The 15,526-nt window shown below is 37.1% G+C and overlaps 1 protein-coding gene across 2 annotated transcripts; it reads left to right on the forward strand.

Moving 5' to 3' along the window:
* The first annotated feature begins 265 nt into the window (after positions 1–265).
* LOC311291940 (uncharacterized protein) lies at positions 266–15,267 on the forward strand. Of its 2 annotated transcripts, none has more exons than XM_084411313.1 (21): positions 266–750; positions 1,147–1,237; positions 4,076–4,141; positions 4,283–4,449; positions 4,539–4,705; positions 4,839–4,933; positions 5,562–5,732; positions 5,826–5,930; positions 7,010–7,243; positions 7,332–7,423; positions 7,516–7,698; positions 8,562–8,741; positions 8,843–8,941; positions 9,068–9,157; positions 12,040–12,154; positions 12,246–12,364; positions 12,447–12,560; positions 13,302–13,365; positions 13,450–13,537; positions 13,639–13,807; positions 14,561–15,267. In XM_084411313.1, the coding sequence occupies exons 1-21, from the start codon at positions 706–708 to the stop codon at positions 14,729–14,731; spliced, it is 2,625 nt and encodes an 874-aa protein (XP_084267439.1). In that variant the 5' UTR covers positions 266–705; the 3' UTR covers positions 14,732–15,267. The 2 variants fall into 2 exon arrangements, with proteins under 2 accessions (XP_084267439.1, XP_084267440.1); XM_084411314.1 differs by having other exon boundaries at positions 579–750; positions 4,842–4,933.
* The last annotated feature ends 259 nt before the right edge of the window (positions 15,268–15,526 follow it).

The raw sequence follows: 15,526 nt of genomic DNA on the forward strand, positions 1-15,526 counted from the left end.
AAACAGCTGTGCTGTATTTTTGTGGAAACCATGATGGATTTTTTTCTTTTTCAGAAAAACAGCATTTATTATAATTATTTTGGATGCATTAAAAATGTCTTTACGTTTGATCAATATAATGTATTCTTGTTGAATAAATATATATATATTTTTTTTTTTTTACAGATAAGTGATAAACCTACATAGACTCTAAGCTGCTTAGTAATTAAAAGATGACCTGTTCTTTCTCTCGGTGTATTAGGATGCAGTGCAGTGCAGGGTCCTCAGAGATTTTGTGTGTTATACTGACATCCAGTGGTACTGCAACAATGGACGTTGTTCATTGCCAATATTATATGCTCGACAAACAGGAATATTGTTTTAATCTGTGCTCGACATTTGCCTCTAACTCCCTGTCATTATCTAGAACAAAAAATCAGTTTGGCTGAATCACTGGTGTTTGATAAACAAATATCGGAAAATCATAAAACTAAAGAAAATCTCGAACAGCTACATTTCTGCCACACTCAATATGGCAGACAACTACAGCCATGTTTCAACTTTCGGTATCAACGAGACGTAGTGACGTTCATTGGCAATAGAAACCAAAACTGGCTTTATGACATGTAAACTTAAGCGATGGAGGAACCCAAAGATATGAATTCTCGTTCTGATTTTAATATTACTTGACGCTGAATGCATGAGCGGTGCTCGTGCAGTTAGAGGATGTCGCGCGTTACAGCCGATCTGAATTTTCAAACACTTATCGAGGTAGGTTTACTGTCAACACTAGCAGGCTGACTGTAATGTTTACTGAGCTAACAAGCTAATTACCGATAGTGCATCAAGTTTAAAAGTGAGCCAGATGATATACTGAATTAGATATTTCAATATGAGCAGCTGTCCGGTCAGATATCATGATAAACTCCCTCAGGGATCTCCTTTCAGAATCTTCAGTCATTTTGTTTACTTTACGTTTGATAGTGGTGATTAAATACCAGGTTACCACAGTTTTGTTGAAACAAACAAACAAACAATTAACTATAGGCCTGTTGGTTACGATATTAATCTTCTATTAGTGAAATGTGTCTTGTTGACGTTGTGGTGAATCAGACAGGATCCAGATGTCACTATGTCCTGATCACTATCTTGACGTTTTCTCAATAGTGTAATTACTGCTACCCAGATGATGTGCTTGATGACATCAAAGATGTGTCGGCAGTTTTCCCAAACCTGCAACTATACGTGGACTATTACTGTAAGTTGATATTTGAAAGCACAACAGTGGTCTAACTGATCTTTGTCAAAGTGTAGCAGGGGTAGTTTGGGTTATTTCACCCAAAAATGAAAATTCTGTCATGTTTTACTCACCCTCACGTCGTTCCAAACTCGTAGGACTTTAGTTCATCTTCGGATCACAAATGAAGATCTTTTGGATGACATCTGAGAGCTTTCTGTCCCTCCATTGACAGTCCACGCAACTGACACTTTGACGCTTCAAAAAGTTAATAAAGAGATCGTAAAACTAATTCATATGGATCAAGTGCTGAAGAGACACAATTACTTTATATGATGAACCGATTTAATTGAAGCTTTTGTTCACATATAAACATTAATCAATTCACACATCAGTTGTGGTAAAGGGAAGCACACATGCATGTTCGCTCGACGTGCAAGAACCAATGAGGTTTGTTCTCGTGTGTTACGCAGCACTTTGAGCTTCCGCAAGAACCAATGAGGTTTGTTCTCGTGTGTTACGCAGCACTTTGAGCTTCCGCAAGAACCAATGAGGTTTGTTCTCGTGTGTTATGCAGCACTTTGAGCTTCCGCAAGAGCCAATGAGGTTTGTTCTCGTGTGTTACGCAGCACTTTGAGCTTCCGCAAGAACCAATGAGGTTTGTTCTCTTTTGTTAAAGCATGTATGCTTGAACAACTGTTTATGTTCGCTGATCTGTTGTCAATAAAATCCTAAATTCAATCTGTTATATTAATCCATCGAAAAAAACACACAAAAAAACAACAACATTTGCTAACACTTAAACTAAAATTACATATACATTTAAACAAATTCAAAAAAATGATAAAAAAGCAGTAGTTAAATGGATTATGGCAGTCGTTTCATGTAAATAAATAGGGGCGATCAGGGACAGTCTGTGGTTGTCACACAGGAAAACAATGTCTAACTATGAGTCAAAGGTCTAATTACAGAAATGTGTCTTTTTTTTCTAACAGAGGTTTTCAAACACATCAAACATAAATGAAAATGTTTTTTGTGACTTCTAAACTGAAACTTCAATATCACCAGAACAGTGGACACAATAAAACCACAATGGCATACATGCAGAGAAAAATTAGCGGATAGATTTGAACAAAATGTCATAATTGTCAGGTTGTGGCAAGTTGTCACATGTTTTAAAAGTTATATATTTAAACAATTTATTAGTTGTCTTTTTTTTCTTTCTTTTTTTGTGCTGTTCCATGAATTGCTTTGTGTTTCATAATTACTGTTTATATTTAGCCTATAATAGCCTTCTGAAAGGCCTGTAATAGTCTACATACCCTGCAATTGGGGGATATTGTCGTACAAGTTCAACACGTTTCTTTTTTTACAAAAAAATAACAGTGAGCTATGTTATAAATAACGTGCTATGTTCAATAGCATATTTTGTTACGAAGACTAAAAAGACACAAAAATGTTTTGCTCTAACAAGCCCACACCACAACTATAATGATACCGACACTAAGGAACGATATAGTTGAAATCACTTTCAGAATTATAATTTTTTTCAGCTGAAAACGATTCACAGCCAATCAAAATCCATCCAGATTCATGGAACATAACTATAGCACATACCCGGAATAAACATAACGTCATCGTCCATTGGCATGGATGCTAATAAACACTATCTTTCATAAGTTTGGGGTCAAAATATTGCTTATGCTACAGTAAAAACAGTAATATTGTGAAATATTATTACAATTTAAAATATAATTTATTCCTGTGATGGCAAAGCTAAATTTTCAGCAGTCATTCATTACGCCAAACTTCAGTGTCACATGGTCCTTCAGAAATCATTATAATATGCTGATTTGCTGCTCAAGAAACATTTCTTATTATTATCGATGTTGAAAACAGCTGTGCTGCTTCATATTTTTGTGGAAACCATGATGGATTTTCTTCTTTGAGTATGTGGTAGATTTTTCTTATTACGCACATCCTGGGGCGACTCCAATCGACACCCAAGCGTCTACAGTCGACACTTAATAATCTTTATACTCTAGCACTGCGTCTACAGTCGACAACTGGCTTCGAGTTGGACGACTTCTCGTCCCTTTTCCTTTAACACTATCAAAGTGTCTAGTAAGCTTCCCTTACTACCTTGTTGCGCAGCACTAACTAGACAGACTCCAGACAATGCCTTTGAATATGCTTTAACCACGGCCGGAGGATCTCAGACAAATTTCAGAGAGAATCCCACCAGCAAAAAGAATACAACAGTTTTTATAGAATAGGAGCATGGCAAAAATGGCATGATACATTACATAATTTCCCTACAATTTGATTGGTTCTTCATATGCAAACCCTTCTGTTACTAGATATAAGCAACTTAGATCTCAAATCATTAAAAAAATGGAAAAGGTTAGAAGTTCAGTTGATTACTCAATATGTCTTGAGACTATTCTAGACTGTTATATTTTTGATATTGTCTACCAGCATCTCAGAATTTTCCACTGGTTTCGACACAAACTTCAGAGTGCATTTTGTTCAAGTGTTAGAATGTTAGGCCTAAAAGAGAAATAAAGTTAGATGTTAAAATTTGAATTTATTGTTATTGCATGGTAGTGTAGTCTTTATAGTTTTAGTTCTTGGTGTGAATTGACCTTAAGGTTTGTGCCTATACAGAAATTGACTATTGAAAGTATTGAACACTGTTAAATATTCACTGGCTTAGAGATTGTACAGATTATCCCTGTCTTCTATATAAAACGAAAACTCTTAAAAACAAGTGTATAACAGATATGTAGCATTTTTGCTTACTGTGCACATTTTCTTGCATGTGTATTTGCTGAGTTCGGTTGTCTTCTCTTTTTACAGTCTATCCCAACAATGATAAGAAGAAGTTGGTTTATTTGGGTGGCACTGTTCCTGTAACATATGAAGGTAAACTGGTTTCAGAAGATCTACTGCAACATATACAGTAACTCATCCCTTCCCATATTTATATTGTTCTTTGTTCTTTATTTATTCTATTGGCTTTCCACCAACTGAAACTCATATAGTATGTTTTATGTTGTTACAAAGACTCCAAGTACAATATTCCAGTTTGCATCTGGATCCATGAGACCCATCCCAAAAATCCACCCAGGTGTTACGTCTGCCCTTCACCCTCCATGGTTATCAATGCTAAAAGCAGCAATGTTGATGACCATGGTCGCATTCTTCTCCACTGTCTCAGCAACTGGAAGATTGTAAGTCAGTTATGTAGTTATTTCACCATTACTTCTTTGAAGTTAATCATTTATATTTGTCACTCTGGATTTAAATGTTTGATTTCCAGGGGTGGTCAAACCTGTCTATAGTTCTGGAGGAGATGATTGCCGCCTTTCAGCGCGAAACTCCTCTATTTGCCACCTATTCTGTCCAAACCCCTCCACTATATTCTCAAGCAAAGCACCTGCCGGCTGAACTGGTAGTTCAACCGAATCCTGTTTCATCCTATGGCAGGTCAGTGCTTGTTTGAGTTGCAGCTTAGTCATTCTTATCAAAAGCATTAGGCCTCAGTCTGTCAGTTTATCACCTTTTTAATGATCAGTGGTACTGATGTTGTCTTCAATTTTCTTTTTTGTTGTTTGTGCAGCAGCTGGCCACATACAGGCAGCAGTTCAATGCAGAAGACTTCAACAGCTCAACACGAAGCGTCCACTTCATCTGTGCCTCAGCATGCCAGCAACAGTAAACATAGATTTTTCTGCTGTATTAGTCTTGTATAGATTGTTCACTACTTCAGATTTTCAGTTTTATGCATTTTTTTTTACTCTCTATATACACCAGTGTTATATATTTTCTGTTTTAATTTTTAATTTTAGTAAAAGTATTGTAAATGTTTTTACAATTTTTATTAGTTTTCTATATTTTGCTAATATGTCTATGTAGTTTTTATTCGTTTTTTTTTTTTTTTTCAGTTTTAGTTATTTTTAGAAAATGAAAAATGTTGACTTGGCAACTAGATAAAATAAGTTTTTATCGTTTTTTTTATATATATATATTTAATTTCAGTTAACTTTCAAATTTCAAGTAACAAAAATATTTTCTTATGGTTTTAGTTAACTGTAATAAGTCATTCACAGTCATCACACTAAATTCATATTTGCATTGCCCATCTGATCACCACAGTTCAGTTTGTCAGAGTATGTGATCTTTAGTGAGTTGGTAAATAAAGCTGCAATCTCCATCTTGGAAGCAGAAAGCAGGCAGCATGCTGATCCATTACAGTTTCCGAGATTAGCGATTTAGTGCTATGAGTTAATGTTTCAGACTTTCACTTTTGATTCCTGGCTAACCATAATGTTTCCTTCACTAGTCCTACCCAAGAGTACAAAGTCCCAGATGAACCTGAATCAAGTCAGTGAAACAGAGATGAGTGGGGTAAGGAGATCATACACGCAAGAGTTGCTGGATTTTGGAATCACATTTGATGCACAAGCTTTGGACACCAACCACCAAACAAACCCGTTCATTTCTCCTGCCTCAGGTAATGTTTATGTAATATGTAAATATGTTCAGGCGATATTTTAAAACGCCCTTTGTACAGTTTTGAATTAATTAAAGATTACCTCTGCTTCAGCTCCCACCAGCAGTACTTCTAATGTAGATGACATACACGACATGTTCAAAAGCCTTCAGTTACAAAGAGTTGTCAACGTGTACCAGTTAAGCAACAGGGAGAAAGGTAAATTACACATCATTTAACCTTGTTTTTAAAGACGTGGCTTTTTGTGTAAGTATACTCTTAAAAGATGACAAAATAAACTTCTTATCTTTTTCTTCCTTTCTATTAAAAAATTAAAAATACTATGGCATCATTTTAGGTTTGAACCCTTTCATATAAACACATTTTATAAATATGATTAGTTTTAAAACTGTTGAGATAATTGAAAAACTTTTGTCCATCAATTTGTATATTCTTAAATGTCAGGGTGGAACAACTGCAAAAATGGCTCTTTTATTATGAATTGACAAGGTGATAACCGTAAACATGATAATGCATCATCCAGAGGAGCCCAACTGATCCTTATGGCAGAATGAAACAATTTGTAGATCTCTCTCAAATATTGGTAAAAACTTTTAATTTCAAGTATGGGTAGGTTGGTACACTTTCATGTCAGGTGGTACAACTACAGTATGTATACATACAACTATTTGGCAATTATTTAAACATTTTGAAATTTTATTTAACAATTGAAACTTGTTTAAACAGTTTGTTCATGACTCAAAAATATGCATTACATCAGTTTAAAAAAAAAAAAAAAACTTTTTTGAAGCTTTATTTATCAATGACACACATATACTGTATATAGTGTGTGTGTGTGTGTGTGTGTGGTCTGATGGCTTATAATAATGTGGACAGAACAACCTCATAGCTCACAGTAGGTCTATCTATAACTTTTTATAAGTTATTATTAAATGTCAATTGCCCATTGGAGATAGTGAATGGAATTTTTACTTTACATTCCACATCTTCTGCAGACGAAAAAGTAGCTAATCAAGATTCATGGCTATAAAGTAGCTTCAATATGTCCCACCCAGATCTTGTTTCAGTCGGAAATACATCAACACAGGAATTGTCAAGCAGTTTAACTGGATTATAATTGAGCTTGAACTGTCCAATGGCTGGACATTCATTTTCTGAATTTAAAACAGATGTATTGAACAGTATGTATGTTCAGCGTAACATTCAAGCGATTGTAAGATTGTTCCAGTTTGTGCTGGTGCCTCTTACACACTCATTCTCATTTCTCATTCTTAAAGCTGGAGGACCGTGGCAGGATTGTGGTGGGAGTCCCAGGGTTCACCCAGGATTAGTGGACAACCATCACAAGGTGGTGGTGAGCAGGCTTCCTGTGGGCATCTCTCCCAGCAAGATGAAGAACAAGCTCACCATCTACTTCCAGAGAAAGCAGAATGCAGGAGGAGAGGTTCTGGATGTCAAATACCCTGCAGCGCAGCCAGACCAGGCCTGGGTGCTCTTCAGAAATCAGAGAGGTACTATGGGACATAACTGGTAACCAACACTAAACAAAATGTTCTATTGCAATGAAAAGTTTTAATATCCACTTTTGTGTTTTCTCAGATGCAGAGCATGTTCTGAGGCAGCCTGACAGGGTGATTAGCATTAACGGGCAGGGATTTCTTATTCAGCTGAAGAAGTTTGAGGACATGGAGGTAAGAGAAGGCCAAATCAAGATAGCCTTTTCACCTATTTTTCACTCACCCATTTTGTACAAGATTGCATTATACAAAGAACCTACTGTCAGATCCCAGATGGAGTCCAAGGTGAGAAAGCCGAAATGTTTAAGAGCATTTTGAGTGTGGAGGGGTGCAGTTTCAGCTCCACAGATGTACTGGAAGCAGTGCAGTCATGCCGAGACCTCACTTCTGCTCTGAAATATCTCTGCCACGATTGCCCTATATGCCAGGAGCAAGTTTCCTTCAACAGGGTGAGAATAAATGAATTGTGTTCTTGACCTAAAAATATGGAGCCACCTTGAAAATGTTATTTACCTCAAATGATAATTAGGCATTATATTGATATTTAATGATAACAATTAATACACTACTGTTCAAAGGTTTTGGGCCAGTAATACATTTCTTTTTTTAATTAATTAATACTTTTATTCAGCAAGGTAGCATTAAATTGTTTAGAAGTGACAGTGAAGACATTTATAATGCTGGTCTTTTGATCTTTCTATTCATCAAAGAATCCTGAAAAAATGCATTGGGTTTTCTCAAGAAATATTAAGCAGCACAATTGTTTTCAACATTGATAATTAGAACTGATTGAGCAGCAGTATTAGAATACATTTCTGAAGGATCATGTGACACTGAAGACTGGAGTAATGATGCTGAAAATTCAGCTATGCTATCACAGGAATAAATTACATTTTAAATGATTAGAGTTGTTTTAAATAGTAATAATATTTCATAATATTATTGTTTTTACTGTATTTTCAATAAAATAAATGCAGCTTATTGAGCATAAGAGACTTCTTTAAAAAAAAAAACGTTATATTTATTATTATTCACTTATTATTGTAATAATCATATTACTATGGTTATTACAATATTTAATACTAATATAATTAAATGATTATGATTACTGCAAATTCAGGACTTAATTTTACAGAACATTTATTTTAAGCATAAAACTCTCTCACTCTGGCCCCAAGACATCCAGCCATTCTTATTGTTTTAGCCCTGATATTAGTTATATCATATTATTGTACACATGAGGATAATACACTGTAGGATATATCTCTTTCATAGTCCTAAATGTAGTGTCTGCCTCTCTTTTCCTCTTCAGATGGTCACCATGACACACTGCTCTTGCACATTCTGTGAGAGCTGTTTTAAGAAGTACTTCTCCTCTGTCATTAAGGAGAAGAGTATAGTACATGTTGTGTGTCCCCTCTGTAATCTTCCCGATGTACGAGGAGGCCGCAGGGAGGAGTCTATGGAGTATTTCAGTCTACTCGACACACAGGTGTGGAGCTTTTTTTTACCTTGTGCCTGATTTATTGAAAGATAGACCATATGAAATTGAATATAGAATATGACTAACTGTAAATGTTTTTGTATCTGTAGATCAGGTATTATTTAGACCCCGAGATCCATGAGCTTTTCCAGAGGAAGCTCAGAGACCAGGCACTGCAAGAAATGCCCAACTTCCGCTGGTGTGCACATGTAAGTTCCATCATTCACAGATTTTATAATGCTGTATAATGTCAGGTCTGACCATGATAGCAATTTATGTCTGGTTATATTTTTTTAAAGTTGGTAAAACAGTTTTTATTTTTTTTATTTTTTTAGTGTTGCTTTGGACTACTTCATGAAGCAGACAGGCTAAGGATGGACTGCCCCAGCTGTGGGAAAAGCACATGCTTTCAATGTAAAAGGCCGGTAGGTTTTACCTTTGAAAACCACAATGTAATGCTTTGCATCATATGCCTTACCCCCAATTTCCACCGGCTGCGTTACGGCTCCGGCACGGCGGCGGAGTCAATAGGTTTCCATTAAAGTCAATGAGTGTATTTCCACTGAATGCGGTACAGCTGCGTTCCGACTCCGGCGATCCGCAGCCCTCCGGAGCAGATACGCAGAGCTTCTATTTTTGCCGGATGCCGGAGAGCTCCGCAGCAATTCAGCACTTATATCGCGCGATCATACGTGAATTTGCGAGATCTCGTGGGTCCTTGTGACTTCAGCTGTCAGTCATGACCGCAGCCGTTCCGCAACAAATCCGGACCTGGTGGGTATTGACGGACGACGGAACATGGAGCTGTCACGCAGCGGAGCCGTTCCGCAGCCGTTACGCATCTGGTGGAAATTGGGGGTCACGTTCAGACTGCAGGTAGTAGTGGCTGAGTAGTTTTGCTCATACGTGACTCAGATCTATCAGATCTGTCTCAGAACAGTGTGAGCAGCACACTAATCAGGTCCTAAATCAGATACAGGACTTAGGGTTCTCCTAAATAGCAGTAAAAGTTCTTAAGTAAGTTTCCTCTTAAAATCTATTCACAAAGCTGCTGAGACCAACTTTTAATAAGGAATAGAGAGAGGTATTAAGCTAAGAGAAAGGACGGGGTTGAACTCGTTGCTATGGATGATCTCAACATGCTTACTAACTATGACCACAGTGATTGGCTGATTTGTTTTTGTCAGTGATTTAATCATAGAAATATTGTACAAGGTATCATGTTACCATATTCAAATAAATGTTTTAAAATAAAATGTTGCCATGTATAAAATGTATATAGCTAATTGTTTACCCTCTTACATTGTCTGCATCTTGAGAGATTGTAGAATTCAAATGACAAATGATATTTTATAAACAAAGCTCGAGAGGATAGAGGCATATATACATGTATATATACAGCCGACTCACCTGGTTACCTCGACAGTTTTCTGCATCCCTCCGCCACCCCGACTCCTCACTCTCGGCTGGTTCCTATCCCCAGCCGTGGATACGGGGGAGTATTCTGGGTTTGGGCTAAATTCTGAGCTCGGAGCCCTCAATCCCCTCGGACAGCACGCCAAAGACGCTTATTTTACTCTTTTACTTCTTCCGATTATTTGTAAGTGTGAACTCATGAAACAACTGCCACAGGTAATGGGACATGGTTTATTTATTTATTTTTGACATTTATTTATGATAGGACAGTGAGTAGATAGGAAGCGAAGTGGGAGAGAGAAAGGAAGGGGACAGGATCGGGAAAGGTCCACTAGCCGGAACTATTGGCTCCGACAATGGGACATTATTTTCAACTCGACTGCAATGCTTTATTCTACATAATCAATGCATATTGCCTATACATAAATTTACTTTTATGTTATGTCATCACAGATGAAAGTCTATAAATCAAAATATTGATTGCATTTATGAAGAAAAGGTTCAGCACCCAAGGCTCTATCATCTATTATAGTGTACAATGTGTTTGGGCGGATTTTAGGATTGTTTGTGATTTGGTCTTAGTGACTTAGGAGTCCTCTTGACTACCCCTAACTTTTCACAGATTTAGGAGCTGGTTTTAGCTCTAAAATGCTTTGTGAAATACTCTTAGAGCAAAAATTTAGGAGTCCTACAATTTGGACTGACACACCCATTATTTTTAAGGAGTTTCTCCTAAATCGGCAAGTCAGGAGCTGCTTAAGCCTACTTAGCCTTAAGATGTTTTGTGAATACGGCCCCTGATGTTTTGCAATGCGACCTCGGTCTGAACAGTCATATCAGAATTCATACAACTTTTACGTCACTCTAGATCAACATTTATCAAAATTTTGCGCTGATGGGTGTCATTCAAAAGATTTTACATACTGGTAGTTCTTTGTTCGCTCAGTGAATATGGAAGATGGCAGTTAGTCAGTCATTATAAAAAAAAATGTTTTTGGGACATTGCTAGAAAGAACATGTAAAACTGGGGCTGTTGAAAATGGTGGCCAGACAAGTACACATCTGAAGTAAACCATTCTTAGGCTGTTTCTCAAAATGCATTCTTAAGTGATCTTACATCTTTGTGTTTTTGTACTACGTCATCATCAACCGTCAAAGTCTGTTTCCAATACTCAAGAACACAAGTACAGAGAACGCGTGAAAGTACCCGGATGTATTCTTAATATCAAGGATGCATCAAGTATAGCCTTGAGAGTATTGAACGGTTAAAAATCCCAGAAGTCATCTCAGGCGGACTACATACGGAAGCCTGTAAGCTTTTTCTCACTCAAGAGATTCCTGCTGAAAACTCATAAATACGTGACGGCTCATGAAAGCAAACATTTGTTGTTTTGTTTGGCATAATTTTAATAAAGTTATAAATACCTGGAGAAAGACTGTAGTTCTATTTAATGGGCATATATAAAAGAATCTTAAAGTTGACAAAGCGTAACATTAAATATACGTCTTCATTTACACAAATACTCATGTAAAAAAAAAAAAATTCTAATAATAACAGTTAACTAAGTACATATTTTAATAGGTTATGACATCTGTGAAGTTAAGTTTTATTTATTGTGTATTGGATGGTGCTGTCCCACTGCCTAAAATGTGCTTGAACGGTCAGTTGAGCAAGAAGATCACGGCACATCTCAACTCACACAAAGATGCGTTGTGTCCTTCCTAGTTCGTTCTTTCAAGGGAGCCTCGCAAGAACAGTGTCCGCGAGAATGCAAGTCCGTTCTTTGCGTTCTTAGAAATGAGAAGCAGCCTTATTGTTGATTCCCTGCATTGTGATTGTACTTGTTATCTCATATTTATGGATGCTGTTGATCTGATGCTTGTTTTCTAGTGGGCTCCACAGCATGAAGGAATCTCATGTAAGAAGTTCAAAGAGTGGGAGCAGCTCAACAGCCCCGAGTACCAGAACTCAAGACTGGAGCAGCTCCTCAGCAGGAACAAAATAGGTAAAACAAAAACTCTCAATGACGGTTCCTGGTGCAAAGTTTCTTGTTGGAACTTTTTACCAGGTTGTAACGTTCTCCATGACCCTTTCAGATTGTCCAAAATGCAAATTTCGCTTCTTCCTGGCTAGAGGAGGCTGCTTGCATTTCAGATGCACTCAGTGCCAGCACGAATTCTGTGGAGGCTGCAGTCAGCCATTTAAACAAGGCTCTGTAAGTTTAGTTCTCTCAGCAGTTGTCAGTGTAGTTACCACAGAGTTCTGTATCAATTAATTAGCATCTGTTGTCCTTACAGGCCTGTAATTTTTCAATCGAGTGCACAGCTAAAGGGTTACATGCTCACCATCCTCGAAACTGCCTATATCATCTGAGAGACTGGAGTGTCCCGAGACTACGGACCCTGCTGCAGGTGACAGACGTCTCTACTGTAATCTAGCATAAAGGCCCCGATATACTTCAAGCGAAATCAAAGAGCAAACTGGTGTGATGTAATTTCGATCAAAATGAGGCCAAAATTAAGTTCATTTCAGGAGTTCAAAATAACTCACCAAAGCTGGTAAACACCTTCGAACTACCATGGCGATTACGTAGCGGGTAGGTGTGCTGTGAGGCTCCGCCTTCTTTGACGTGGAAATCTTCTCCAGTTAATTTCTTCAATTCAGTCCGTTGAGATCAGATGCATATAAAACATGAGCACACTGGAAAGCTGCTTCATAGTGGAAAATTAAGTTGACACTGACACTGTCACTGTTTTTCATGTTTAATACTGTAAAGCTGCTTGCTTTAAAGCAATGCATTGTATAACGTGGATTATAAATAAACATGACGTGACTTGACTGGAGTGCTGAACTGCTAAGCTCGTGCAAACATATCTGTGTCGCAATGATCAGATGCTTTCTTAACTGCTGCTTTCTCACCGCTGTCATTTTTGTTGCGTTTGTTATTCAAAGAAATAATACATATTCATCTAAACACCACTCTCAGCAGTATGGGTGGCGTCAGATGTTCACTAACCGTATACCGCTGCTCATGTATTTAAAACTTCTTTTTACCCCTTAAGCGAAGAACGAAAAAGAACTTCATTGTGAGTTTATCCATCATACCCTGCCGCAGTTAAAATTTGCTAAGCTACATTTATTTATCTTTTCAGCACTATGGGATATCACATCCTCTCATGTTCAGTTCCAAAGATTCGGTGGGGAGACACTCTAAAGGTACATCATTTGAAATAAGCCCACGTGTGAATATCGGATGTTTAGATGTCACATTTCAGTGCATGTTCAAATGTGTCCTTGTAGGCATCTGTGGTGTAATGGAGGTCCAAGAAACAGGAGCTGTGAAAGAGGAGCCATGTGGTCGACGAGCCGAGTACAATGGTTACTGCACGTAAGGAGAACTTACTTTCAGAATCCTTTATCATTCAGTGAAATATGTTCTGTCATAAATACAAACCCAGAGATTTTCTCAAATGTCATGCTCACTTTTAGGTTACATTATAAAGAGTGTCTGGTGGAGCTTATAAACAACAGTGCACTGGATCCTGTGGTACTGTTTGATGGTGCAGAGTTGAGGGTAGAAATGGACCGCTGGAAAGTGCCAGTCCCAGACAAACAACCTTTAGAGCCGGATCACCGGTACGAGGACAGATTGCGGCAGGTTAGTGCTTACTGGATTTAAAGCATTCGTGTTACTATGTAATAGACCAAAGCATCATTTGTGCACTGTGTAGTTAAACTGTCATATCCTGTCATTTGAGATAACAATGATTATTGTACATAATAAGGTTGTTTTAAGTTCTAAGTGAAAATAATAATGCCATAAAATGCACATTGTTGTCTTGTGGTTTTAACTGAACCACCTTAAAGAACCCACGCAATCATAGTTATTTTAATGTCGTTTAATAAGGAATAATAATAAGATAATTTCTGGTTCTTTAGCTAACGTTAGCATCGCTTTTCTTTATGTAGTTAAAGTACGAATACCACAACGATGTTAGACAACCCACACCATACATAAACAGTTTTTATAGAAAACTATCATGAGTACAGTCTCAAAAATACAATTTATTTCTTAATGTGTAAAACTTTTTACATTGGCACCTGAATGCACCTTTAAAATTACGAATTTATTATAGTTACAATAATTTACATATTTTGTTACACGTAAATATTACATTTATACATTAGTTATTATTTTAATAATTTAAAAAAAACTAAAGATTTTTTGTGATTCTACCTAGCAGTATTTGTTTGCAAAGTCTTTAAAGAAATACAGTCATACTTACAGTACATATACAAGCTCACACTGTGACATTAATAAAACAATGAAATTGTTAGTTGCAATTATGTGTTATCCAGAATGTTGTGATTGTGACTGCTTCATATCATATCAAGTGTTGTATCCTCTCAGATCTTAAAAGAGAGGGTGGGTCTGACCAGAGTTGCAGCTCCTGGATTGAAGACAGCTGCTCTTCCCACACCGTCCCCCTCTTCTCCTCCTGTGGCGGGAGCTCCATGGTACTCCATCTTGAGCCGTGCCGTGCCTGAGGAATCCCAGCAACTATTGCTGCTGACTGATTGAAGAGCATGGACTGTATATGCAATTTTGCTGTCACTATTAACACAAACAAATTGGCAAATCTCTGGATCCAGCCAAATTTGTTCTTCAATACATTATGATGGAGAAAAAAAGGAAGTCTTTCTTACCCTTACACAATTTTAATGTTATGTCAGTGGAAAATTATGCCTTAAAATGAGCAGAGCGACCAGCAATTACAGATTTTTATCCGTTTTTACAATATAAGCACTAAAGTTTCTGTATCATACTTACAGTCACTTCACATAACCCTACTTCTGTTAAAGCTTGTGATTTTCAAAACTTGTGAAGTTCTCTAATTGTTGGCTGTGAGTATCTACTCATACTTGTTTTAACTGTTTTATATTAATTTTATATTAAGTCAGCACACAGTATATGCATTATACTGAGCACAAGTTTGCACTTTTGGCCCTTGTGAAATGGGTATTAGCATGATCTGTAAGAAGTATGAGAGGTTATGTGTTGCAAAGATTATTATTTTCTGTGTGAATAACGGTGAATAAAACATTTATTTTCTCACAGTCTCATTTTCTTTTTTTCTGTTTATGAATGATGAAATAACATGGCTGTTAAAACCAAAGCCTAACAAGTTTTTTGTGTGTGTGTATATTTTCAGCTGCCAGAAATATTTGTGCTTTTTTTTTTTTTTTTTTTTATTAGACATTTTTCCAAAAAAAGCTGTTTACTGTTGGAATCACTCCGCTTGTCGGCATTTGTCCGTTCCAGACAGGCGCTCTTTCAGCAGGTTACATTGTACCGCCAGTTGGTGGGAGAAAGTGG

The sequence above is a fragment of the Rutilus rutilus genome (assembly GCF_951802725.1).
Source record: "Rutilus rutilus genome assembly, chromosome: 6".
Taxonomy (NCBI): domain Eukaryota; kingdom Metazoa; phylum Chordata; class Actinopteri; order Cypriniformes; family Leuciscidae; genus Rutilus; species Rutilus rutilus.